The 21887-nt window shown below is 37.8% G+C and overlaps 2 protein-coding genes across 2 annotated transcripts; one reads left to right on the top strand and one right to left on the bottom strand.

Moving 5' to 3' along the window:
• Window positions 1-3660: 3660 nt before the first annotated feature.
• LOC126589377 (elongation of fatty acids protein 3-like) lies at window positions 3661-5194 on the bottom strand. The gene has a single exon (XM_050254659.1). The coding sequence runs from the start codon at window positions 4801-4803 to the stop codon at window positions 3886-3888; it is 918 nt and encodes a 305-aa protein (XP_050110616.1). The 5' UTR covers window positions 4804-5194; the 3' UTR covers window positions 3661-3885.
• Window positions 5195-11091: 5897 nt separating this feature from the next.
• Window positions 11092-12775, top strand: LOC126589387 (uncharacterized). The gene is made up of 2 exons (XM_050254668.1): window positions 11092-11352; window positions 11902-12775. The coding sequence occupies exon 2, from the start codon at window positions 11939-11941 to the stop codon at window positions 12620-12622; it is 684 nt and encodes a 227-aa protein (XP_050110625.1). The 5' UTR covers window positions 11092-11352; window positions 11902-11938; the 3' UTR covers window positions 12623-12775.
• The last annotated feature ends 9112 nt before the right edge of the window (window positions 12776-21887 follow it).

Genomic DNA, 21887 nt, shown 5'->3' on the forward strand with positions numbered 1-21887 from the left:
TATACATGTTTTCACAGATAACGAACATAAATGTGTGCAATCTACGTATCCGTTTGGTTGGCGGATTAGATGGTAGAAAATAGATACGTGACAACACAATCCTCTACCGTTGAGAGATTTTTTAAATAATCTTATTTGAGAGACCACAATTTGCTAACAAAAGATGCTTATAACCATGCGTCTATTTCTTATTTCAGAACTAGAGATTTGCAGACTTGCGTGTGGTAGAGCGAGAGCACCAAGAAACCTCCAAGAAGCTGGCGCAGTCAAACGATTATGCTTACTGCCCGTTTGGTAGGTGACAAAGTTTTGGACCGAGTCAATTTTTAATGTGGAGCCGTGTAACGTGGATCCAGACCCATCTTAGACCTGGTTTGGAAGTGAGGTGCTTAAAAAAAAAGCACCCATGAAAAAAAGCTGTAAGGGTTTTAGGTATATGGTAAACTGAAAAAAAAAGGGCTTATTTTGGAAGCTGCTGTGAGAATAAGCTGAAATCAAAGGAAAAAGCTGAAGCTGCTATTTGCAGCTTTGGAAAACTGGTTTTTTTTCAAAGCACACGGAGCTACAGTGCTCCTTTAATGAAAAGACTCATTATCAGACTGCTTTTTTTTCCAAAAGCACTTTTACAAAAAAGTTTACCAAACACTCTGCTGCTTTATTTCAAAGCCGCTTATTCTCACAGCACAGCCGCTTATTCTCACAGCAGCTTTTTTTCAAAGCACAGCAATACCAAACCAGCCCTTAGTCCTATACCATTCTTGGCACTGTAGCAATTTAGATATGGTGCCTGCCACCGACTTAATTTTCTTGCTTGCCATATGTAATTATTCTTTCAAAATAATACAATTCTTCTGTTTGGATTTGAAGATGGCTGGGATATTGATTTTACTTAAATGTTGATAGACGTGTTCATTTCTATTTGTGATACATCATTTAATTTGCAATTTTAATCTCCAAATTTAATCTCTTTAGCATTACTCAATGAATAATGGTTATACTCACATCATTTAATTTGCAATTTTAATTTCCAAATTTAAGCTCTTGCGAAATGGTTCAATCCACATTTGTTGTGACATAGGCATGTGGGTGTAAGTTAGGTCTTCTTTTTCAAAATTTTAATCCTAGTTTATATGATCGATGATGTTCTCTAAACACATGGTTTTCCTCTTTACTAATAAGAAGTTTATTTATTTATTTACGTATTACAGTCGGATTCATACGTAAATATTTTCTTAAACACAAATTAGAAGCTTTAACACACTCTTCAAATTGTGTATTGTTTAGCTTGTTTTTATTAAGAAAAATACTTGTGTCCACCGCATGAGTGCCCCTACCTGTCCACTCTACTTGTGATTAGCATATTATCGTTGTACAAGCCTCATAATCAAAACATCTCATTTTCTTTATCATGTTTTAAGTATGATATTTATAAAAGAAAAAAAAAAGAATTCAATTTTGACCTCATTTAGTCATTCATATGCATACAAATTAGACGGTTTATCATGAGAATGCTAAAATCGATTTATTTAAAACTTATGGATGACTAAACGAGCTCCAAATTGAATATTTTTTAAGAGATGATCTTTTGATGACTATAAAGAAGATAAACAGTTTCGATTATGAATTTTGTACGTCAAATTACGTTAGTTACGAATCGGTGTACAAGTAGGTAAACCTATGCATGATTTGTAACCCTTTGTTTCTTTCTTTTTTCTTCACACTCTACACGTTAAATCTATATTCAACCAAGAGGCACAAGTGTGAAATTGTTTATGTGACGGTGCTATGATATGCAATCGTATGGACCATATATGCCAACCAAGGTTTCGTAGTAATGCAGACTTGAGAACTATGAGTTAGTCAATTGCCTGAAATCAAATAAAATTTGACACAGAATCAAGTGGAGTTAGTTATATGGTTCATTGGATTTGAGTCAAACCACAAATATGGAGGCCCTGACCAACATTCATTTAGGCCCAACTTATTCTTTTGGGTTAGTTTTTTTTTTTTGGTAAATTACATAGTAACCCCTTAGGTTTGAGATCTATTACAACCTCATACAACATCTTTAAAACATTCTCCTCAGCTATGAAAAATCATGCATCGTAATAGACCTCAAACCTGAGGAGCTAGTATGTAATTTACCCTTTTTTCTTTTTCTTTCTCCTTAACTTTCAAACTACAACTCCAAATTCCGATATGAACTTTCTCATCCAAACAACTTCCCTTTCGACTGCTAATTTTACACCAAATCCTCCTCAGCTATGAAAAAGCATGCATCGATATTTTCATGAAATTCCATATGCTTGGTAACCTCAGCATTTCAAACAAATCAAAATGTAATATGTATTTTTTTCCTTTCTGTTTCTGTGTCATCTCTCCCATCTGAACCTCTGATCGATACATATCAACATGGGAACGTTCACAACGTAATTGCTCGCATTCATGGAGGACTCAAAAACTTGTGGTCCAAGTCACTTCCTCATCAAGCCCAAACTCTAATTTAAAGTGTCCTTGCCAAATTGATTTGGAATTTGATATACGCATTTCCATAACAAATTAAATCTCCCATCTTTGATATTAACGCCAGTACAAAACGAAACTAAGTTATCTGCACAAACTGTGTTTTACTCAGACCTTTGGTAACGTAGTAATTAGCATTACGGTTCAATGATTTTCATCTTCATTTATAAGAGGTCTCAAGTTCAGTTCACCTGAATAATGAGTTTAATACTTAACTATTATTGTTTGTTCATTGTGTGATTTAGGTTAGATTTCTCCCACTCATATAGTACCAGACCATTGTATAGAAAAACACTAATAGCTTAGGGGTTGTTTGATATCCTTCTTGAATCCAATTTTTTGTTTTTAAACCATTGAGTGCTAAGTAATTTAACTACAGTCATCATTTTTGAAACCAATAAGTTGTTTTCAAATTGAATACCAAACAACTCCTTAATAATTGTCTAACAACCCTTACGAAAGGGTGACATTCTCGGCCATTTCTTCCACCAATATTTATTCCACAAAATAGTTATCAAGCTGACCCCTAAAAGTTGTTTATAACTAAGTAATCAACTATATCCAAATTCAAATATAATGAGGTACAAATTCCTTGCCAAACTAAGGGCTGGTTTGGTATTGCTGTGCTTTGAAAAAAAGCTGCTGTGAGAATAAGCGGTTGTGCTGTGAGAATAAGCGGCTGTGAAATAAATCAGCAGAGTGTTTGGTAAACTTTTTTGTAAAAAGTGCTTTTGAAAAAAAAAGCAGTCTGATAGTGGATCTTTTCATTAAAGGAGCACTGTAGTTCTGTGTGCTTTGAAAAAAAGCCAGTTTTTCAAAGCTACAAATTGCAGCTTCAGCTTTTTCCTTTGATTTCAGCTTATTCTCACAGCAGCTTCCAAAATAAGCCCTTTTTTTTAAGTTTACCAAACACCAAAAACACTCCCAGCTTTTTTTCATAGGAGCTTTTTTTAAAATCACCTCAACCCCAAACTGGGGCTAAAAGATCTAATTTAGGGTATAAAACTTCCGAGATTGCATTAACCCTCAACGCACACTATTAAAACTAAACGTTATAATATCTAATGAATTGCTATATGCATCGGTGTATATTATAGAAAACCGTCCTTTGTCTTGAACAAAATCTTTCATTAGGAGTGATTTTTTAAAATGCATCAGTGTATATTATATTATTAATATTTGCAACCGTTGAATTCCAGATTCTTCCCTAATACTTCATTCTTCCGAAGCATATTATTGACCAGAAATATAAAATTTCCGTCATCGTAATTGTATTAATTTGTGGACCATGTACAAATTCCAAAAACCTACCCTCGCATCAAAAATTTAATTTCCGCCCCCCTAAAATTGCATCTTACACCATCAAAGCTCCTTGTCCTTAACTCCAACGGACTTGGCCGCCGTATCGCCACCGCCAGCTCCGCTGCTGACACCTCTTCCCTTCCCCTTCTTATTGAAAAACCCCAGATGAATTCTGATGTAAAAATTCAAAAATGCCAACAGAATCACACCGTTGAGGACCGAATTGAACACCCACGCGCCAATCCCGTTGCACCCGCCTTTCATGAAATGCAGCATCAGGACGCCGACGTGGCACGCCACGTTGCAACCCAGCAGCGCAATCTGGCAGTTCACCACCACCGGAAAACACGCGCCCGGCAGCCCCACGGCGGTCCAGAACCTGTACCCGTAAACCACGGAGTAGACGAGCGTTGTGCAGAGGATGGCGAGGACCTGAATCGACTGCGAGAACTCGAGCCAGAGGAACGAGATGACGGTGAGGATCGAGTGGTTGAAGAGCTGGAAGGGGACAAGCTTCCGGCGGCGGAGGATGGTGAAGAATGTGCGGAGCATGTGGGGGAATCTGGACAGGTAGTACACGTAGGACCAGAAAAATACCCGACCCGACGGCCGGGTCCCGAGCGGGAAGCAGAGGAGCCACTGGAACGGGGTTTTGGACCGCCGCCAGAACCACCGTGTCTCGTGAATTTCGGCGGCGGAGGAGAGGGTGATCCCGGCGAAGATTGTGAACGATATTAGGGCCATCGCGAGGCTGTGGATTGCGGGTATAGGTCCGAGCGGGACTGGTCGACCCGACCGGTTAACGGCGAGGAGGAAGAGGTGGAGAAGGATGGAGAGGCCTATGTAGACGGCGATGGCGGTGAAGAGGAAGGACCACGTGGAGCCCCAGGAGTGGGTGTGGGACCAGCGGAACCCGACGATGGACGGGTGCTCTGAGAGCCAGAATGTGAGAGCCTGGATGGCGGGTTGACCCAACATTTTGGTTTTGCCGGGTTGGGGGCGGATCAGACGGTGGAAGTGACGTGTCTCGTCGTTTTAGGGGGCAGGGTAAACGACGGGAGACGGCCCTTCACGCGGTGGCGGGTGGGTCTGGTGACTCTGGCTCACATCGAGTCATTCAATCACCATTATTTTTTTAACTTTATATTTCGTTTTGGGAATTTGGGGGACGTTTTAGTTTTAGAGAGAGAAAGAGAGAGGAGAGAGAGGCAGTGCTGGGATTCAATTGAGGGATGGAAAATTGGTAGTGAATCAAATGACTGGTGCGCATGAAGCCAAGGAATAGTGTTGGAAAAACTGCAGTTTTGGAGGACACGTGGAGACGTTTGGTAGTCGATGCGTGTGTAATACTTGATGTGGCCAGTTTTGTCACGTGTTGGGATGAGTAAAATAAAGGTTTGTTTTGGTAGTCTTAGGAGGAAGTAGGTTTGTCTGTTAAAGTTTGGGGATTTCGGGAGGAAGTGTGGGTTTTTTGCAAGTGTATTTATGAATGTAATTAGGAGGTGATTAATTTGATTGATGATCACAAATTAAGTAGTTGTAGCTAGGACTGTTAATCTTGTTAGGTCAACCATGGGCAACAAAAATAATCCATCAATTCTTCCATTTTCTTTGCTATATATAACATAGCCACTTAGTATTACGGTTTAGTGATATTCTTTTTTACTAGTAAGTAAGAAGTTTTATATTCGATTCTTGCCAAAAGCAAATTTGAACTGCATTATTGCTAGTTCATTATGAGTCTTAAGGCAAGTTTGGGATTGCTGCGCTTTTTAGTTAAACGTTTGATAAACTGTATTTTTAAAAGTGAAGTAGTTTTTTTTTTAATGCAATACCAAACTAGGCATTAATCCACGCCCTCACCCCTTTAGTGTAGTTAATATTGTTTGCTCAAAAAAATTAAAAGTTAAGTCTTAGAGTCTTAGGTTCGATTCTCACCAAAGACGAATTTAAACTATATTATTGCTTGTTTATTGTGAGGCTTAACCCACTTCCCCACCTTTTTAGTATATATAATATTATTTGTTAAAAAGAAAAAAAAGTTTTAGAGTCCATGCATACATATGAGCTTCCATGCTCTTTAATTCCTTTAGTGTTGGAAAATGTATGCATGGAACCTCAAATGTGCCTATACATGCACACATTTGTTAGCTACTTATTACTACGGTTTAGTGATATTCCTCTACACTTGTAAGTGAGAGGTCTTAGGTTTAATTATCGTCAAATGCGAATTTGAACCACATTATTACTAGCCTATTGTGAGGCTTAGCCTACTCTCATACCTCCTTAGTGTAGATAATATCGTTTGCCAAAAAAAAAACACATTTGTCACATGTGTACCAAAACATTTATTATTCTTTTAAAATAGGGGGACGACTGGCGGCAAGCCACAGTTATCCATCCATATCGGGGTCCAGGAAGACTCGCAGAGGCATTTCAGCCTTTACTGACCACAAGTTTGGCTTCGACACCAGCGGCATATTTGAACTCAAGACATCTAGTTTTTAGTTTTAAAAAAAACCTTATAATCCGACATTTACCACTTGACTACCAACTCATGATTTGTGTACTAAAACATTTATTAATTTTACTAGTTATGGGAAGCACGTATAGGCACATACAGTGATTTTCGACATTTAATAAATGGGGTGTATTATTTACACATATATTTTTACTTTTCACACACTCTTTATTATTTATTATCTTTTGATTTTATTCAATTCATCTGATCTGAAGGCAAAAAATTTTAAAAAATATATGAAAAGTAAAAAAAGATGCATGAATATCACACCCCTTAATACATTTGTGGGCGGCGCACCGTAACCCTATCATCGTACCAACTAGTCAACTAGACACTCAAATGATCCCAGATTTCAGTTGTCATGTTTAATGGATTTTGTGGCTACAAATAGTGATGTGTGGCATCTGTTTTTCCAGGAGGATCCAGGAGATCCTGAAAATTCTCTAATCACATTCGTTTATCATATATCATGCAGTTAGAATCATTGTAAATTTTTTTTTTGTTTAAAATTGAATATAAACAGTACCTGACAAAAATTGACCGCACAATTTATAATAAATAGATGTGATTTGAGAATTCCCGGAATTCTCACAAAGAGGATGCGACGAAGATCCTCTCTCTCTCTGTTTTTTTTTATTGAAAATTTGGCGGGTGGAGGTCTCTATCAATATAATTGAGAAGTTGGAAACAAGAACATCTCTTTGCTGAAGATACCCAGAAGGAGAGCGGTAGCTATACTTAAACTAATATCATTTGCTTAACGTTCTAGAGTAATGTTAGGTAGACTAATTTTTTATATCAAATTTGTAAATTATGTGGTGTGTCACTGATAGATAATAAATATGTTAATTAAACTCAAGTAACTCAATTATCAACAACTACGTCATATATAATTTACAAAATTTGGTCTAAATATAATTGGTCTCCCTACCATTACCCAACTTTGAAACCAACTTTCCTTTTAAGTTACTTTCAATCAAATTGTCTCCCAAAAGTTTGAAGGTGACGAATGTAATTGGGTCCTCTAGTCTCTTGTAGTAAGTTACTGCAAGGCCATTTCATATAATTAAGTTTATTAACTTGAACTGCTCTACTCGTGCATGGTATTCTGGGGACGCCAGAACTCAGAACTGGACCAAGTTTCAACATGCGTGTTTAAACAAGAGGGTTTTTACTATTAGTATTTGAAATTGATCTAACTCGCCATTTTAATTTCTGAAATTGGCGAGGAATTTGATGGAATTGGACTGTAGAGACTAAATTGATGTTTTAGGTCAATTTCAAAGACAAAATTAAACAATCTTTAATTTCAAGACTAAAATAATAAGTTACGTCAATTAGAAAGTTTAATTTTAATATAAACCCTTAAATAAATATTTACTGAACAAGCTTGAGATCGAGACGTGAAAGTTTGGGCAAACCTAAATTCTAAAAAAAGAAATGCTAATGAGACTCTAAAAGTGGAACTCTCTATCGACTTATGCCACCTCACTGTTTAACATTAATTTGTGCATCAAAGTATAAAACTTTGTACAAAAAATATAAAATGATAAAAAATTCACAAAAAATCTTACTTCTAAGAAAATCTTTATCACATTTTTTCTCTATCACATTTTTTCTCAGTAAAACATTATTTTTGGTGGATCCTTTTTTTAGAGATCCTAGGGATCATGTGATCGTGACCATTCATCGTATATCGTATGGTTAATTTTTGTTAGGTACTATTTATGTTTAATTTTAAAAATTTAAATTTTAAAATAATTTCTGATCCCACAATGTACGATAAACAATTACAATCACAAAATATCCTTAAGAAAAGGATCCAACGGGGATCCATTTCCGTAAAGAGATCACTCAGTTCGAGTCGATCAAAAAAAGCCTGCCATCTTAATACTAAAACATGTCTAATGGGATGCATGTAGACCAGCCATAAGCTTCAGTGCCACTCTGAAAACTGGTGGCAGAGCAGTGAGGACAATGGTCCATGGTAAAGTTCATCAAATGCTCACGGCCATAAAGATCTATTTTTCTTCTTTGGGATAAATATTTCAGCGTAGGATTCTCTTCATTTATATTTTGGATTGATCTTAGTTTATTACCTTGAAATTTCTTGATTTTCAACATTTAATACATGAAGTTTTTTTTCATCCTAGAGTGGTACATAAAGTCAAAATTTTGGGATACTTTTATACATCTGTTAAGTTTACTGTTAAATCAGCCGTTAACGGGTGACGTGACGTTCACATGGACAATAACTAGCACTACATGTCATAGAGGCCCACATAAATATTAAAAAATAAATAAAAATTTTGAAACAAAAAAAATTAAATTAAAAAAGAAAAAAAAAGGTTCTGGGCTGTCCCCTACCTCAACCCTTGAACCCCTCCCTCCCTTTTCTCCTCTGCATGTCGGAACTGGATATCAGCTCCGCCGCGAAAAGGGTGCATATAATCACAATGTTCCTTGTCGTCGCGTTGGAATTCTCTGGCGGAAGCGGGAGGCTTTTCTGAACGGGACAGGTCATCTCCAGCAGTTCCGTCATCCTTGTAAAATTCGACTTGTCAGTCTCTGATTTTTCGACCTGGAGAAACATAGCGGTTTCGGATCCCGGCAACCAGTACCCGTATTACAATCTCTCAAGCTGGAGCACGCAATAGCCTTTGTCATCGTATTTGAACATGAATCTGAGGCAATCGTTTCTCGCCAGGCATCTCGATTTGCAGACGCTGAAATTGATTGGTCTGGTTGGAGCCGCCCATGAAATTCACGTAATCAAGCCGCTCAAATTTGTTGTTCCCCAAATTCGTGAGCTTAATTTTCCTTTCGCACCCTCCATCTTTGATTTCGCCGGCGGATTCTCTAAATCCCGGTGCGCACATGCAGTAAAAGGAGCTCGAACCGTCGCTGAAGTAGATGGCGTTCGGCCTGCACGTGTCGTGGACTTTGCAAAATTCATACCCGGCTTGCTAGACGATGTTCCATTGCCATAGACTGGGATCGAAGCTGTGAATTCTGAAATTCCCATTGTCATTGATCGTCAGTATTCGAGATCGATTCAGGTCGAAATCGGAGGCGATAAACGACTCGCCATTTGCCTGCTGCACTTTGCCTTCGGAGTCCAAAGACTAGAAAGCGTTGAAGAGACTCTGATAGACGTCGGTGTCGTTGAAGACTAAATTACTCGCGTTGACGACGCTGAACTTGTCATTGTTGGAGATGAGGGTGAAATTCGCTCCGGTCATGCTCTAGTTCGGCAACATGGTGTCAGTGGGGAAGGCGAAGCTCTCCCATGTGCTGTAAATTAAGTTTCCGTCGTTGCGGATGAGGAGTCTGGTGGTGTTTGGGTTCGAAGAAGAAAGTCTTGGGGTAGAGCTAGGGGACAGCCTAGAAACTTTTTTAAAATTTTTTTTTTTGTTTCAATTTTTTTAAAATTTTTAATATTTATGTGGGCACCTATGACACGTGGTGCCTAGTCACTGTCCACATGAGCATCACGTCATCAGTTAACGGCTGATTTAACATCAAACTTAACGAATGTATGAAAGTATCCCAAAATTATGACTTTATGTACCACTCTGGGGTGAAAAAAACTTCATGTATTAAATGTTGAAAATCCAGAATCTTCAGGATAGTAAACTGAGATTAACCCTATTTTTATTCTCTTCCCCCATCTTCTCACAAATTGTTTTTTGTGTTCTTTTGGTTATTAAAAAATTAACACAAAAAGTTGACTTGACTTAATCGTAATCGTTCAAATATGAATGGAGAAAAGAAGATGGAGACTAAAAAGGGAGAGAATCATACTCCAAATATTCCAGCCACCAGGTTCGATTCGTATAACGATGTTAAGTACTATCTGAATTTAGTTAACCGAAAATAGAGAAATGCTTTTACAAACCCGATTTTTTTTTCTTCGATCCGACTGTCAAACATAAACTATGCAATGGAAAAAACGAGTGTATTGAAAATAATTCTCTTAATAAGTAACTCTAAGAAGTATGCGTAGTAAAGTTATACCGTAATGGGGTTGTTTTTACTGTAAATTGAGGAAAAATTCTTACATACGGATGCCCCATGAAGACATCGTCTAAGTTAAAATGTTTATAAACCTACTTCATTAGTGTGGGCCGTTTGTTGATCCTTGAGAAAGCTAAGACTAATGCAAAAAATGGGCTGGGCTTCCTTGTCTTGCTCTACAATACAATTGTCATTACTTGTAGGTAAACAAGCCCAAGCCCAACAAGCGAGACTCGAGAGAGGGTATTCGAACAGATCCAATGTGTTAAGACTGTTTATGGGCCGGGCTTTTGTAAAAGTTTTGTAAATAGCGGTAAGCCCGCAAAAATACAGATGTCAACATCACAGAAAAGCCATCACCAACATCAGAATAGAACTAGGATGACCAAAACCGTCCGATTGGGACACCTGAACGCAATATAGCCATCGGATGGAAATCCGACAGTTTGGTGGGAATTATAACGAACGCATACTTACAGATTCTAATAGGGCACATAATTCTTAAATTATATATTAAAATATGGAATAGACAGCCCGCCAAAAGAGAAAAAATGGATGAGGATCCTCTTCGGATCTTTTGTGGGGATTTTAGAAATTCTTAAATTATGTTTATTTATTGTATATCGTACGATTAATTTTTATCAAATACTATTTTTATTTAATTTAAAAAAATACTAAAAATAATTTTTAACTTTTAACTGTACGATGTATGATAAAATGGGAAAAGTTGAGGATCCTAGAATCGTCCCGAATAAGATCCGCAGAGAGTCCTCATATCGAAAAAGTGGGAGGAAAGCGTGGAATCTTCCACAAACCGCAGAGAGAGGGCCGATAGAGGTTCTCGGTTGTCTTCCTCCAAATATTAGAGAGAGAAGACAGACCTTTTCCTACCCACTTAAGCAGTGCACATTCTCTCTCTCTCTCTCTCTCTCTCTCTCTCTCTCTCTCTTTGGCATACGATTCCCAATCAAATTGCACTCGCCCAAAAGGTAATTTTAATTCTAATTTAATTGTTTCTATAGTTTAATTTCAGTTAATTGCTTTTTAATTGTTCTCTCACCTTGATTCGATTATTTTTCCCGTTTTGGATTTCTGAGTTTTTTCTCGGTTTGCTTATTAGATGCTTTATGATTAGGGATTAGGGTTTTAGGGATTTGGAATTTTGGGGGATTTTCTAATAAATTGAATAATTTGTGCAATTGGTTGGATATACTTGCTTAATCGTTCTGATCTGGGTCTTCCTTTTGCTTAAATCTCTTGATCTGCGTGGTCTAGATCTTTGATTTTTCCTGATCTAATCTTGTTCTAGATTTAATTTGGTATTTTGATGTAAAATACGAATCTGGTTTGAGATTGAATAATTTAATTATTTTTTTGAGTAATTTTTCTTTGTCTTGGAGATTGAATAATTTAACTTTTCTGAATATTTTCTCTGTATTTCAGCTGTATCTGAATCTAATTCATGTCGAGGTATCAATTGATTTATTTGAGTCATAAGAAAAATGAATAAATTAGTGATGAGTTTGTATGAAGTGCAGGCAGGCGTTTCCACTGTGAAGTTTTGTGGTTACTGAGATGGCAAGTGGTTTTGGAGAGTCAACAAGCGTCCCGCCCCAAAGCGTCTCTTGCTCCGGTAACAATGCCAACGATGTGGGAGATTTCGAATGCAATATTTGCTTCGAACTAGCCCAAGACCCGATCATAACCCGTTGCGGCCACCTCTTTTGCTGGCCTTGCCTCTACAGGTGGCTCCACCATCACTCGAATTCACAAGAGTGCCCGTTTTGCAAGGCCCTCATAGAGGAAGAGAAGTTGGTTCCGCTTTATGGTAGGGGCAAGACGCAAACTGACCCAAGATCAAAGTCGTATCCAGGGATCAACATTCCCAATCGCCCGTCTGGGCAGAGGCCTCCAACTGCCCCTCCTCCGAACACCAATCAATTTGCCAATTATGGCTTTGGATTCATGGGGGGATTTGTACCAATGGCAACTCAACGGATTGGTAACTTCACCTTGGCGACTGCATTTGGTGGTCTGTTACCATCTTTGCTTAACGTTCAGTATCACGGGTTCCCGGATGCTACTGTATATGGAACAACTTCTGGTTTCCCTTTCGCACCATTCAATTCATTTCACGGAGGCCATGGTCACGGATTCGTTCAGCCGGAAAACCACCAATGGCAGCCGGCTGATGTTTGGAAGTATTTTTTTTTGTTTATCGGTGTGTTTGTGATCGTGGCGGTTATTTTTGGTTCGTAAAATGATTTGCCACTCAAGGATTTGAAACCAACAGGGTTGTTTAGTGTTCCTGCTCTTATATGTGTAAACATACGTTGGTCGCATATCTGTTTGTTGAGACCAACAAGGTTAGAAGTTTGGGGTCGATTTATAATAAACGGTTTGCTCTCTCTAGCTCTCTCTTGATCTCTCTCTCTGATATTTTTTTTACTGTATTCTGAAAATGTCCATGTTATCTGGCACTGCCATGAGTTGCAAACATCGTATTCTTCCTGTCTGGTTTCTGTGCAATGATGAACGTAATAAGAACACAAGAACAAGGGACAAGGTTATAATTCATCTCTCCATCATGTGCCTTTGATCTGTGGGCACTGCCACCACCAGGGACCGATGCTGAAATGTTTGATGAAGTTGATTTTATTGGATTCAGTTAAGAAGTTGATTTTACTGAAGTCTTGATAATCTTAGAACCGTTTGATAATCATTTTGGAGTTGTTTAATAATTATTTTATTCAGTTTTTCTATTCATTTTTTTTTAAAAGTGAATATAGGGTATTCATCTTCGACCCATTATTGCCGCTAATCGCAGTCTCATCTCTGCTCGTCTACGAAGAGTGGGTCTCAACCCCCTCCTGCAAAACCACACCCAACCCTAATCTTCCTGAACCCATCCCGGAACACCACCACCCTGACGACCTCAAGGTCATGCTCGTCGCCGACCTCCTCCTCCTCGGCTCCGACTCCGGCCTAGAGATTGGCTTGGGCTGGGCTGGAGGTGTTATGAATATGGTCATATGAGCTGTACAAGGCCATATGAATATGGTCTTCACAAATAGCTTTATCGGAAGAGTGATGGCAGAACTCTGTATCGTCGTCAGCATCGTCATGGGATTGGCATCACACGTCCAAAATCATAAATCTCATAAGCAATCTTGTAAAAAGGCAGAGTAATCCATACAGAAATTTAATTGTTAACTTAAAACAAAAGGTGTAAATTAGGTTTTCAGTTGTTCGAGCCCACCTCTAGTTTTGGCACTCAAAGCGCTCCGTGCTCGAATCCTTTTCCAAACACTTGCTTGAAGAAGTAGATAAAAGATTGGATTAAGTACCTAAATCTATCCAACCTTTTAATGTTATTTCAAATTGGTGTCAACCTTGTTAAACATTTCAAACAAGTACCCAATTTATTAAAAATGTCAAAAGCATTAGTTAAAAATTTGTTAAATTAACTAGGCCTTACTTTGTCTTCAAAATCAATAAAAGGTCATAAAAGCATAGTCTACTAACTAACGGTCACCACCCCCATCATGCCATCACCTCCAAACCCATCACAGAACCACCAACTCCAAGTTACAACTCAAGCTGCAAACATCAAGAAGAAGGTGATGGAGGTTACTGAAATAGTATGGACTGTCATGATACAACCACCACCATCTTCACCGCCTACAAACTCCTTGAAATCATATATGAATTCTTAACCCTCTTTGTTAGGAGATTGCTCTCCTAATGTAATTTCAATTTAGCTCCATTTTCGATTCAATTCAATACCCGTTTGATCATTGAGTTCCATATTATATGATTTATGTTTGAAATTCAGATTTTGAGGCAACTAATAATGTTGACCATGATATACCCAATTGGTGGGTTTTGAATATAATCTATGTTTGAAAAATTAATTGGTGCTTAACGGATGTAACATTTTCAATAGGTTTAGTAAATATTTAAAAAAATTGAGACCAATTTAAGTATTTAATCTCAAAGATTTGCAACCTTATAGGCCCTCTCATAAAAAACTAGTCTAATTGATTATTTGGTTAAATTAATAATCGAAAATGGAAAGTATAAAAAACAAACCACAAGTGGAGATTTCATTACATTAATAACACTCTCAGGACCAATCTAACTTCTTGTTACCGACCTACTAAACAAAACCGCGTCGGTGATTTGGTGTACCATGAGTGTACGACTACCTAATTCAAAAGGACAAATCTAATTGAATAATATTTGCTTCTTCTACGTTTTAGAATGGTTTGGTACTTTCCATGAATATTCATCTTCCATTTCTTTGACTCCCACCCAACTCAATTTTGTTTCGTTAGGCTTAAAATTTGAAAGTCGTTGTACGGTTTGTTTGCATGCTGCAATCTTCTATGAACAAGATGGCACATTAGATTGAACTTTGGATTTAAGTCTGTTTCTACGAGTGATGTTATTTGGACTAACAAAATTGATACAATTTAATACAAGTGAACTTTACATGTAGTATTAAGTTAAGATCTACCCCTTTCAAGCTATTAAATGATGTGTCAACAAATGTATCGGTTTTTGTACATCTAAATATTTTTTTTTTTGATTTTCTGTCATCAAATGAATTGCCAATATCCAAAACCTACTACAAGATGAGGTTTTCTACCATTTGTTTTAAACCTCACCAAAGGGCTGAGTAAAACTCAACCATCCATTTTTGGAGGCCTTTAGGAAATGACTTGGCTGATATAGACGGCTGGGATCTCACTGGGCTTCTGTCTTTTAGGGTAAAGTAAATCGTGGAAACTTCCATTTGCATTTTGCATGTGCATTGTTACTGTCATAATAGCCTTGCAGAAAACCACAGAGACACAAAGCCAAAGGTTTAAGCGATAAGGGAGGATTGATGCATTGGCCATTTCAGCTGACTTTTCTGGCCGCCCTTATTGCCTCTGCCCCCACCGCCGGCTGCCCCACCATTTGTGTCGGTGACACTGCCTCCACAGTAACTACTCAGCACATGCAAATGCAACCCCTCCAAAAATAAATCTTCCAAATTTTCAATCAAAATATAGTTTGAGTACAAATCAAGGAGCAAAATGTGAACCACTTATATTATATTCCGTTCTGGTCAACATCTACGAAAATGTACTCCTCGGTTAATATAAAAGCTAGCTAGGTGAGATAAAGTTGTTTGATATATAATCATTTCGTTCAACCATCACATTTCTTTTTGAAAACTGAATAACCAGGTGGATCAAACTGTTTCGAACTATTTTCAATAGTAAGTTGGTTCGGTTGTTTAAAAAATTTTGCGATATCGTGGTAGGGTTTAGGCTTAAGAATTAACTACTATATCAAATAATTTTAATATAGTGTTAATTACGTAGAGGTCGAAGGTTCGATTCTCTAGCGTCAAAGGCGAATTTGAACCAAATTATTATGACTTGCCCATTGTGAGGTTCATCCCAGTCTCCCACCCCCTTAGTGTAGATAATATCGTTTGTTTATAAAAAAAAATATTACACAGTAGTCACTAATATCACGATATAGTGTTTTATATACACTATTATATATATAAGAGCATTAAATTTATAGCAACATCTTACCTCAAATGTTTTGAAGTAGATACTAGATATGGGAACAATGAACGAATCGGCAATTAGATTTTGGTTTTGGTTTTGTTTTTATATGGTTTAGGCTTCTTTGAGCGGCAACCATAAAGAAGAAACCCCATTAAACTATAATTTTTTAGATTTATTTATTTATACAACGATTACAATATGTATAGACTAAGAGGGTGGGTGAATTAATTGGATGTGAACTCGTCATTCTCGAGATTTGAATACAAGACCTCTCACTTACAAGTATTAGATCGTAGTAATTGATTTAGTTGGACTTGGGCCTCCAAAATATGCACTATACAATAGTCGACCTCGAATAACCAAGCCACGCAAAAAGCCTACCTCGAGCTGTCTCCTAATTTTTTTTTGAGATGTTCACAAGTTTTACGAACTCCGCATGTGTAATTTTATCTTACATTGCTGGTTCCAAGCCGGAATAAAGAAGGAGGGGGAGGGCATCAGGTAGTTGACAACCAGCACTCCTAGGCTATGTCGAATCCTTATGAAAATGAATCCAGAACAAATTCGCGCTAAAGCTAGGGCGTCACTCGTAAGTGGCTCGCTGTGTGGCTCGAGCACAGTGATAAGTGAGCAAGGGTCGTTGTATCTCCATCGGCACCTAGATGCAGTGTTAAATGAGTAGGGGGTCATAGAAACTTCTTTTTGAACGACACCACTCAAAGTTGTTTGGGAGCATATGCTCCTATCAACTTTACACAGGACACACAAAAGAAGTACTTTGATCCTATTAGACGGGGGATGGTGAAGAAGCTAGGGAGGAACGTGGAATATAGGAACCTTAATGGGAAAATCTATGGAAGTAGTGGAAGTTATGGTGAGGAGAAGGATAAATATTATGTGCCTACAAGAAACTAAATAGGTTGGTCTTAAGGCAAATGATCTAGAAAACTCAAGTTTTAAACTTTGTTATTCGGGCACAAATAGAATGAGAAATGGTGTTGGCATCATCGTGGACAAGACCTTGATACAAGATGTTGTAGATGTCAAAAGGGTAGGAGATAGAATCATGGCAATCAAGATTGTAATAGGACAAGAACTCATCAATGTGATTAGTGCGTACGCACCTTAAGTAGGGTTGGATACGAGTTTGAAGGAGAGATTTTGGGAAGACCTTGGAGACTTGGTGCAAGGAATTGCTCAGATGGAGAAGGTATTTATAGAAGGAGATTTAAATGGACATGTGGGCAAGGAGACAGGCAACTATGGAGGTTTTCATGGTGGCCATGGTTTTGGGGAGAGAAACGAGGATGGGGAAGCTATCTTGGATTTTGCAAATGGCATATGATCTCTTCTTAGCCAACACCTTCTCTAAGAAGAGAGAAGAACATGTGATCACCTACAAGGGTGAGTCGTCAAAAACACAAATAGATTTTCTTCTAATAAGGAAAGGGGACCGTATAACTTGTAAGGATTGCAAAGTTGTACCGGGAGAGAGCTTGGCTAATCAACATCGCTTGTTGGTGATGGATGTACATATCAAAAGGGAGAGAAAAAAGAACAAGACTTGGAAGTGCTCAAGGACTAGATGGTGGAATCTAAAAGGAGAAAAACAAGCCATTTTCAAAGAGAAAGTAATCACCCAATGTGTGTGGGATAGAGAGGGGGAAGCTAGCCAAATGTGGGATTCCATGGCTAGTTGTATCCGAAAAGTAGCAAAAGAGGTATTAGGAGAGTCCAAGGGCTTTGCTCCACACCAAAAGGAATCTTGGTGGTGGAATGAGGAGGTACAAATAAAGGTGAAGGCTAAGAAGGAATGTTGTAAAGCCTTATACAAGGATAGGACCGATGAAAATGGTGAAAGGTATAGAAGAGCAAAGTAAGAGGTGAAGAAAGCTGTGATAGAAGTTAAGCTAGCAGCTTATGACGATATGTATAAGCGACTAGATACCAAAGAAGGAGAGTTGGATATCTATAAACTAGTTAAAGCAAGGGAAAAGAAGACAAATGACCTAAACCAAGTGAGGTGCATCAAGGATGAGGATGGAAATGTTCTTGCTACAGAGAACGCGGTCAAAGATAGATGGAGAAGTTATTTTCATAATCTTTTCAATGAAGGACATGAAATGAGTACTTCTTTGGTGGAGTTAAGCAACTCAGAAGAGTGTAGAAACTACTCATTTTACCACCACATCAGGAAGGACGAAGTGGTTGTAGCTTTGAAAAAGATGAAGCACAAAAAAACAGTGGGCTCAGATGATATACCGATCGAAGTGTGGAAGGTCTTGGGAGAGACGGGTATAACATGGCTCACTGACCTTTTCAATAGGATTTTAAAAACGAAGAAGATGCCAAATAAGTGGCGAAAGAGCACTTTGGTGTCTATCTACAAGAATAAGGGCAACGTTCAAAATTGCATGAACTATAGGGGTTTTAAGCTAATAAGTCATACAATGAAGCTCTGGGAGAGAGTCATTGAGTATAGATTGAGGCAAGAGACACGGGTTTCAGACAACCAATTCGGGTTCATGCCAGGGCGCTCAACCATGGAGGCAATCTATCTCTTACGAAGATTGATGGAAAGATATAGAGATGGGAAAAAGGATTTACACATGGTCTTTATAGATTTGGAAAAAGCGTATGATAGGGTCCCAAAAGACATTCTTTGGAGGATTTTAGAGAAGAAAGGAGTACGAGTAGCATATATCCAAGCTATAAAAGATATGTATGATGGAGCAAAGACTGCCGTAAGAACTCATGAAGGACAAACCGAAAGCTTCCCCATAATTGTAGGGTTACATCAAGGCTCATCCTTAAGTCCTTAGCTTTTTGCATTGGTAATGGATGAGTTAACAGGACATATTCAAGATAATATTCCTTGGTGTATGCTTTTCGCAGACGATATAATGTTGATAGATGAAACTTAGGAAGGGGTAAATGCGAAGCTTAACCTTTGGAGAGAAGTGTTGGAATCTAAGGGTCTTCGCCTAAGCCGATCAAAGACATAATATATGGAGTGCAAGTTCAGTGCAAATGGAGGCCAAAATGAGTCAGGGGTGAGGATCGGAGATTAGGAAATACCAAAGAGAGATCACTTTCGCTACCTAGGATCTATCTTGCAAAAGAATAGAGAATTAGATGGAGACCTCAACTATAGAATACAAGCTTGATGGATGAAGTGGAAGAGTGCATCCGACGTGTTATGTGATCGCCGTATGCCACTGAAGCTCAAGAGAAAATTTTATAGGACAACAATAAGGCCGGCGATGCTGTATGACACAGAATGTTGGGCGGTGAAGCATCAACACACATAAAATGGGTGTAGCGGAGATGAGGATGCTTCGTTGGATGTGTGGGCACACGAGAAATGATAAGATTAGGAATGAGGATATCTGAGGTAAAGTAGGAGTAGCCGAAATTGAAGGAAATATGAGAGAAAATCGGTTACAGTGGTTTGGACATGTGCAAAGAAGGCCTACTGATGCTCTGGTTCGAAGATGTGACTACGAGACAGAGGTTCAGGACCCAAGGGGTAGAGGAAGACCTAGGAAAACTTTGGAAGATACCCTAAGAAAAGACTTAGAGTACTTGGATCTAACGAAGGACATGACACAAAACTGAGCGCAATGGCGTTCTAGGATTTATATAGTCGACCCCACTTAGTGGGAACAAACTTTGCTGTTGTTGTTCACAAGTTTTACGAGCCGAACACACTAATGCTCAAGTTTGGCTTGTTTGTTAATCAAGCCAAACTAATCTTAGCTTGGTTCTTTCACAACTGAACTTCGACAAGCCAAACACACTAATGCTCAAGTTTGGCTTGTTTCTTAATCAAGCCAAACTAGGCTTAGCTTGGTTCTTTCACAACTGAACTTCGACAAGCCAAAGACGAGCTGAACTGTGCGAGCTCGAAATGTTTCGAGCCGATTTACAACCCTGATTATGGAGAAGTAACTTTTGTAATCTTTGAATAATTTAAGGTTTGGATACACTTTGATCTCAGTCTTTGAGTTTTTCTTTAAAGAGAAAAATATCGTGATTGATGAAACATATGGAATTTTTGTTAAAACTTCACCATCATGCTCTGTTATGACAAATTCTGGTTACGCTATATATTGTGAAACAATGCTTATATTTACTAACGTAGGGTTTTATATGGCCTAACAAAAGTGTTAGTAGGAGTCGAGATGTACCCAAATAATTGGAAAGTGCTCGAGTGAAAGTGCTTGACATGTGGCTGTCGTGTCGCACATGCTTGGTTTCATGGTGGTTTGAAAAAAAAATGCTGCAACCAAGCTCAAATAATGGAAAGAATTTCTCCATCTTTTCTGTCAAAAGGCAAGGTACTTATAATTGAAGGGCATACAGCATGAGGCTGTATTTTCATTGGAGTAATTTTTAGTTTAATATTATCCTGAATAAGAATTACAAGAATAAAGAATATACATGATGTATCAGGTTTTTAAGAAAACAATTCATTTATAGTTATGGTTTAAGGTTTAGGGTTTAGGGCATTGTGATCAACAGTCTCAGGACGTTGGTTTTTCTGATCTTGTTCTTGTATTTACTATTTCCATCACAGCACTCGGTACTCGTCTATTATTTTCTTATTTTGGATTAACTGTAAAAAAAAAAAAATCAAATGACAAAAGCAGAGAGAAATATAACACGAGAGCGAAAATTACTGACTAATATAGCATATCAAACACGTTGATATAATAAATCTCAATAGAAAGTATGACACATGACCAAAATACAAGCAAAATGATTTATTTTCAAATTGTATACAGAATAGTTAATTTATAGAATGCATGGATAACAGAGAAACAAAATAAACAAGAAAACATATAATGCATGAATAACTTTTCAATTAACTTGTAACTAATTCACGAAAAATATTTGTCTAAACACGATATAGAAGGCAAACTTCAACTTAGTCGAGCTGGTTAAGGCACTAAGTTATAAATTTCCTCACCCGACTTTGAATTAAATTAATTTAGTATAAACTACCACTTTTATCTCTATACAAAAGAATGCATTAACCATCAAAATACAAATAATCCTCCAAATTAATCAAGACTTTTAAATCTTTCGTTCTTTCATTTTAACTAGTAGTTTCAAATGTGAATGTGATCGCGTTTAGTTTGAAAATGTCCAAAAAGGAGGGAATAACTTAATCAAAATCTCTTTTTTAAACCTTGAATAATTGTAATAAATTAAAGGAGAAATTAGGTTCATACCTTTCTTTTTGCTAGTACATTGATTAAAATCCTATTCATTTTCAATTTTTGATCATGGTCCTTGGATATTAATAACATCATTAATTATTTGAATAATAAAATATTTTTATTTTTAAATATATTCTTTTAGCGTTAAAAATGTTACAATTACTATATTTATATTTATGGCTAAATTTTTTATCATATATTTTTATTTTTAGTTTGTACCAATTTTTTTTTTCATTTTTAATTTGTACCCATATATTAGTTTCTTTTTGTGCCCATATTTTTTAAAGTTTTATTTGTGTTTGTATCACATCCCGGCCCGGGTCCATCACATCCCGGGCTCACTTTACCACCATAGCACGATATTGTCCGCTTTGGGCTTACCATTCCCTCACGGTTTTGTTTTTGGGAACTCACGAGCAACTTCCCAATGGGTCACCCATCCTGGGAGTGCTCTGGCCTCCTTCAGAGTTCCTACGGAACCCGAAACGAGTGAGCTCCCAAAAGACCTCGTGCTAGGTAGAGATGAGAATATACATTTAAGGATCACTCCCCTGTACGATGTGGGATGTTACAATCCACCCCCCTTAGGGGCCCGTCGTCCTCGTCGGCACACTTCCGGCCAGAGATTGGCTCTGATACCATTTGTCACATCCCGGGCCCACTTTACCACCATAGCACGATATTATCCACTTTGGGCTTACCATTCCTTCACGGTTTTGTTTTTGGGAA

This window comes from Malus sylvestris, chromosome 2 (genome assembly GCF_916048215.2).
Source record: "Malus sylvestris chromosome 2, drMalSylv7.2, whole genome shotgun sequence".
Lineage (NCBI taxonomy): Eukaryota > Viridiplantae > Streptophyta > Magnoliopsida > Rosales > Rosaceae > Malus > Malus sylvestris.

Excerpts from the sequence above, each read along its gene's own strand:
- LOC126589387 (XM_050254668.1), top strand. The coding sequence starts at position 11,939 with ATGGCAAGTGGTTTTGGAGAGTCAACAAGCGTCCCGCCCCAAAGCGTC.
- LOC126589377 (XM_050254659.1), bottom strand. The coding sequence starts at position 4,803 with ATGTTGGGTCAACCCGCCATCCAGGCTCTCACATTCTGGCTCTCAGAG.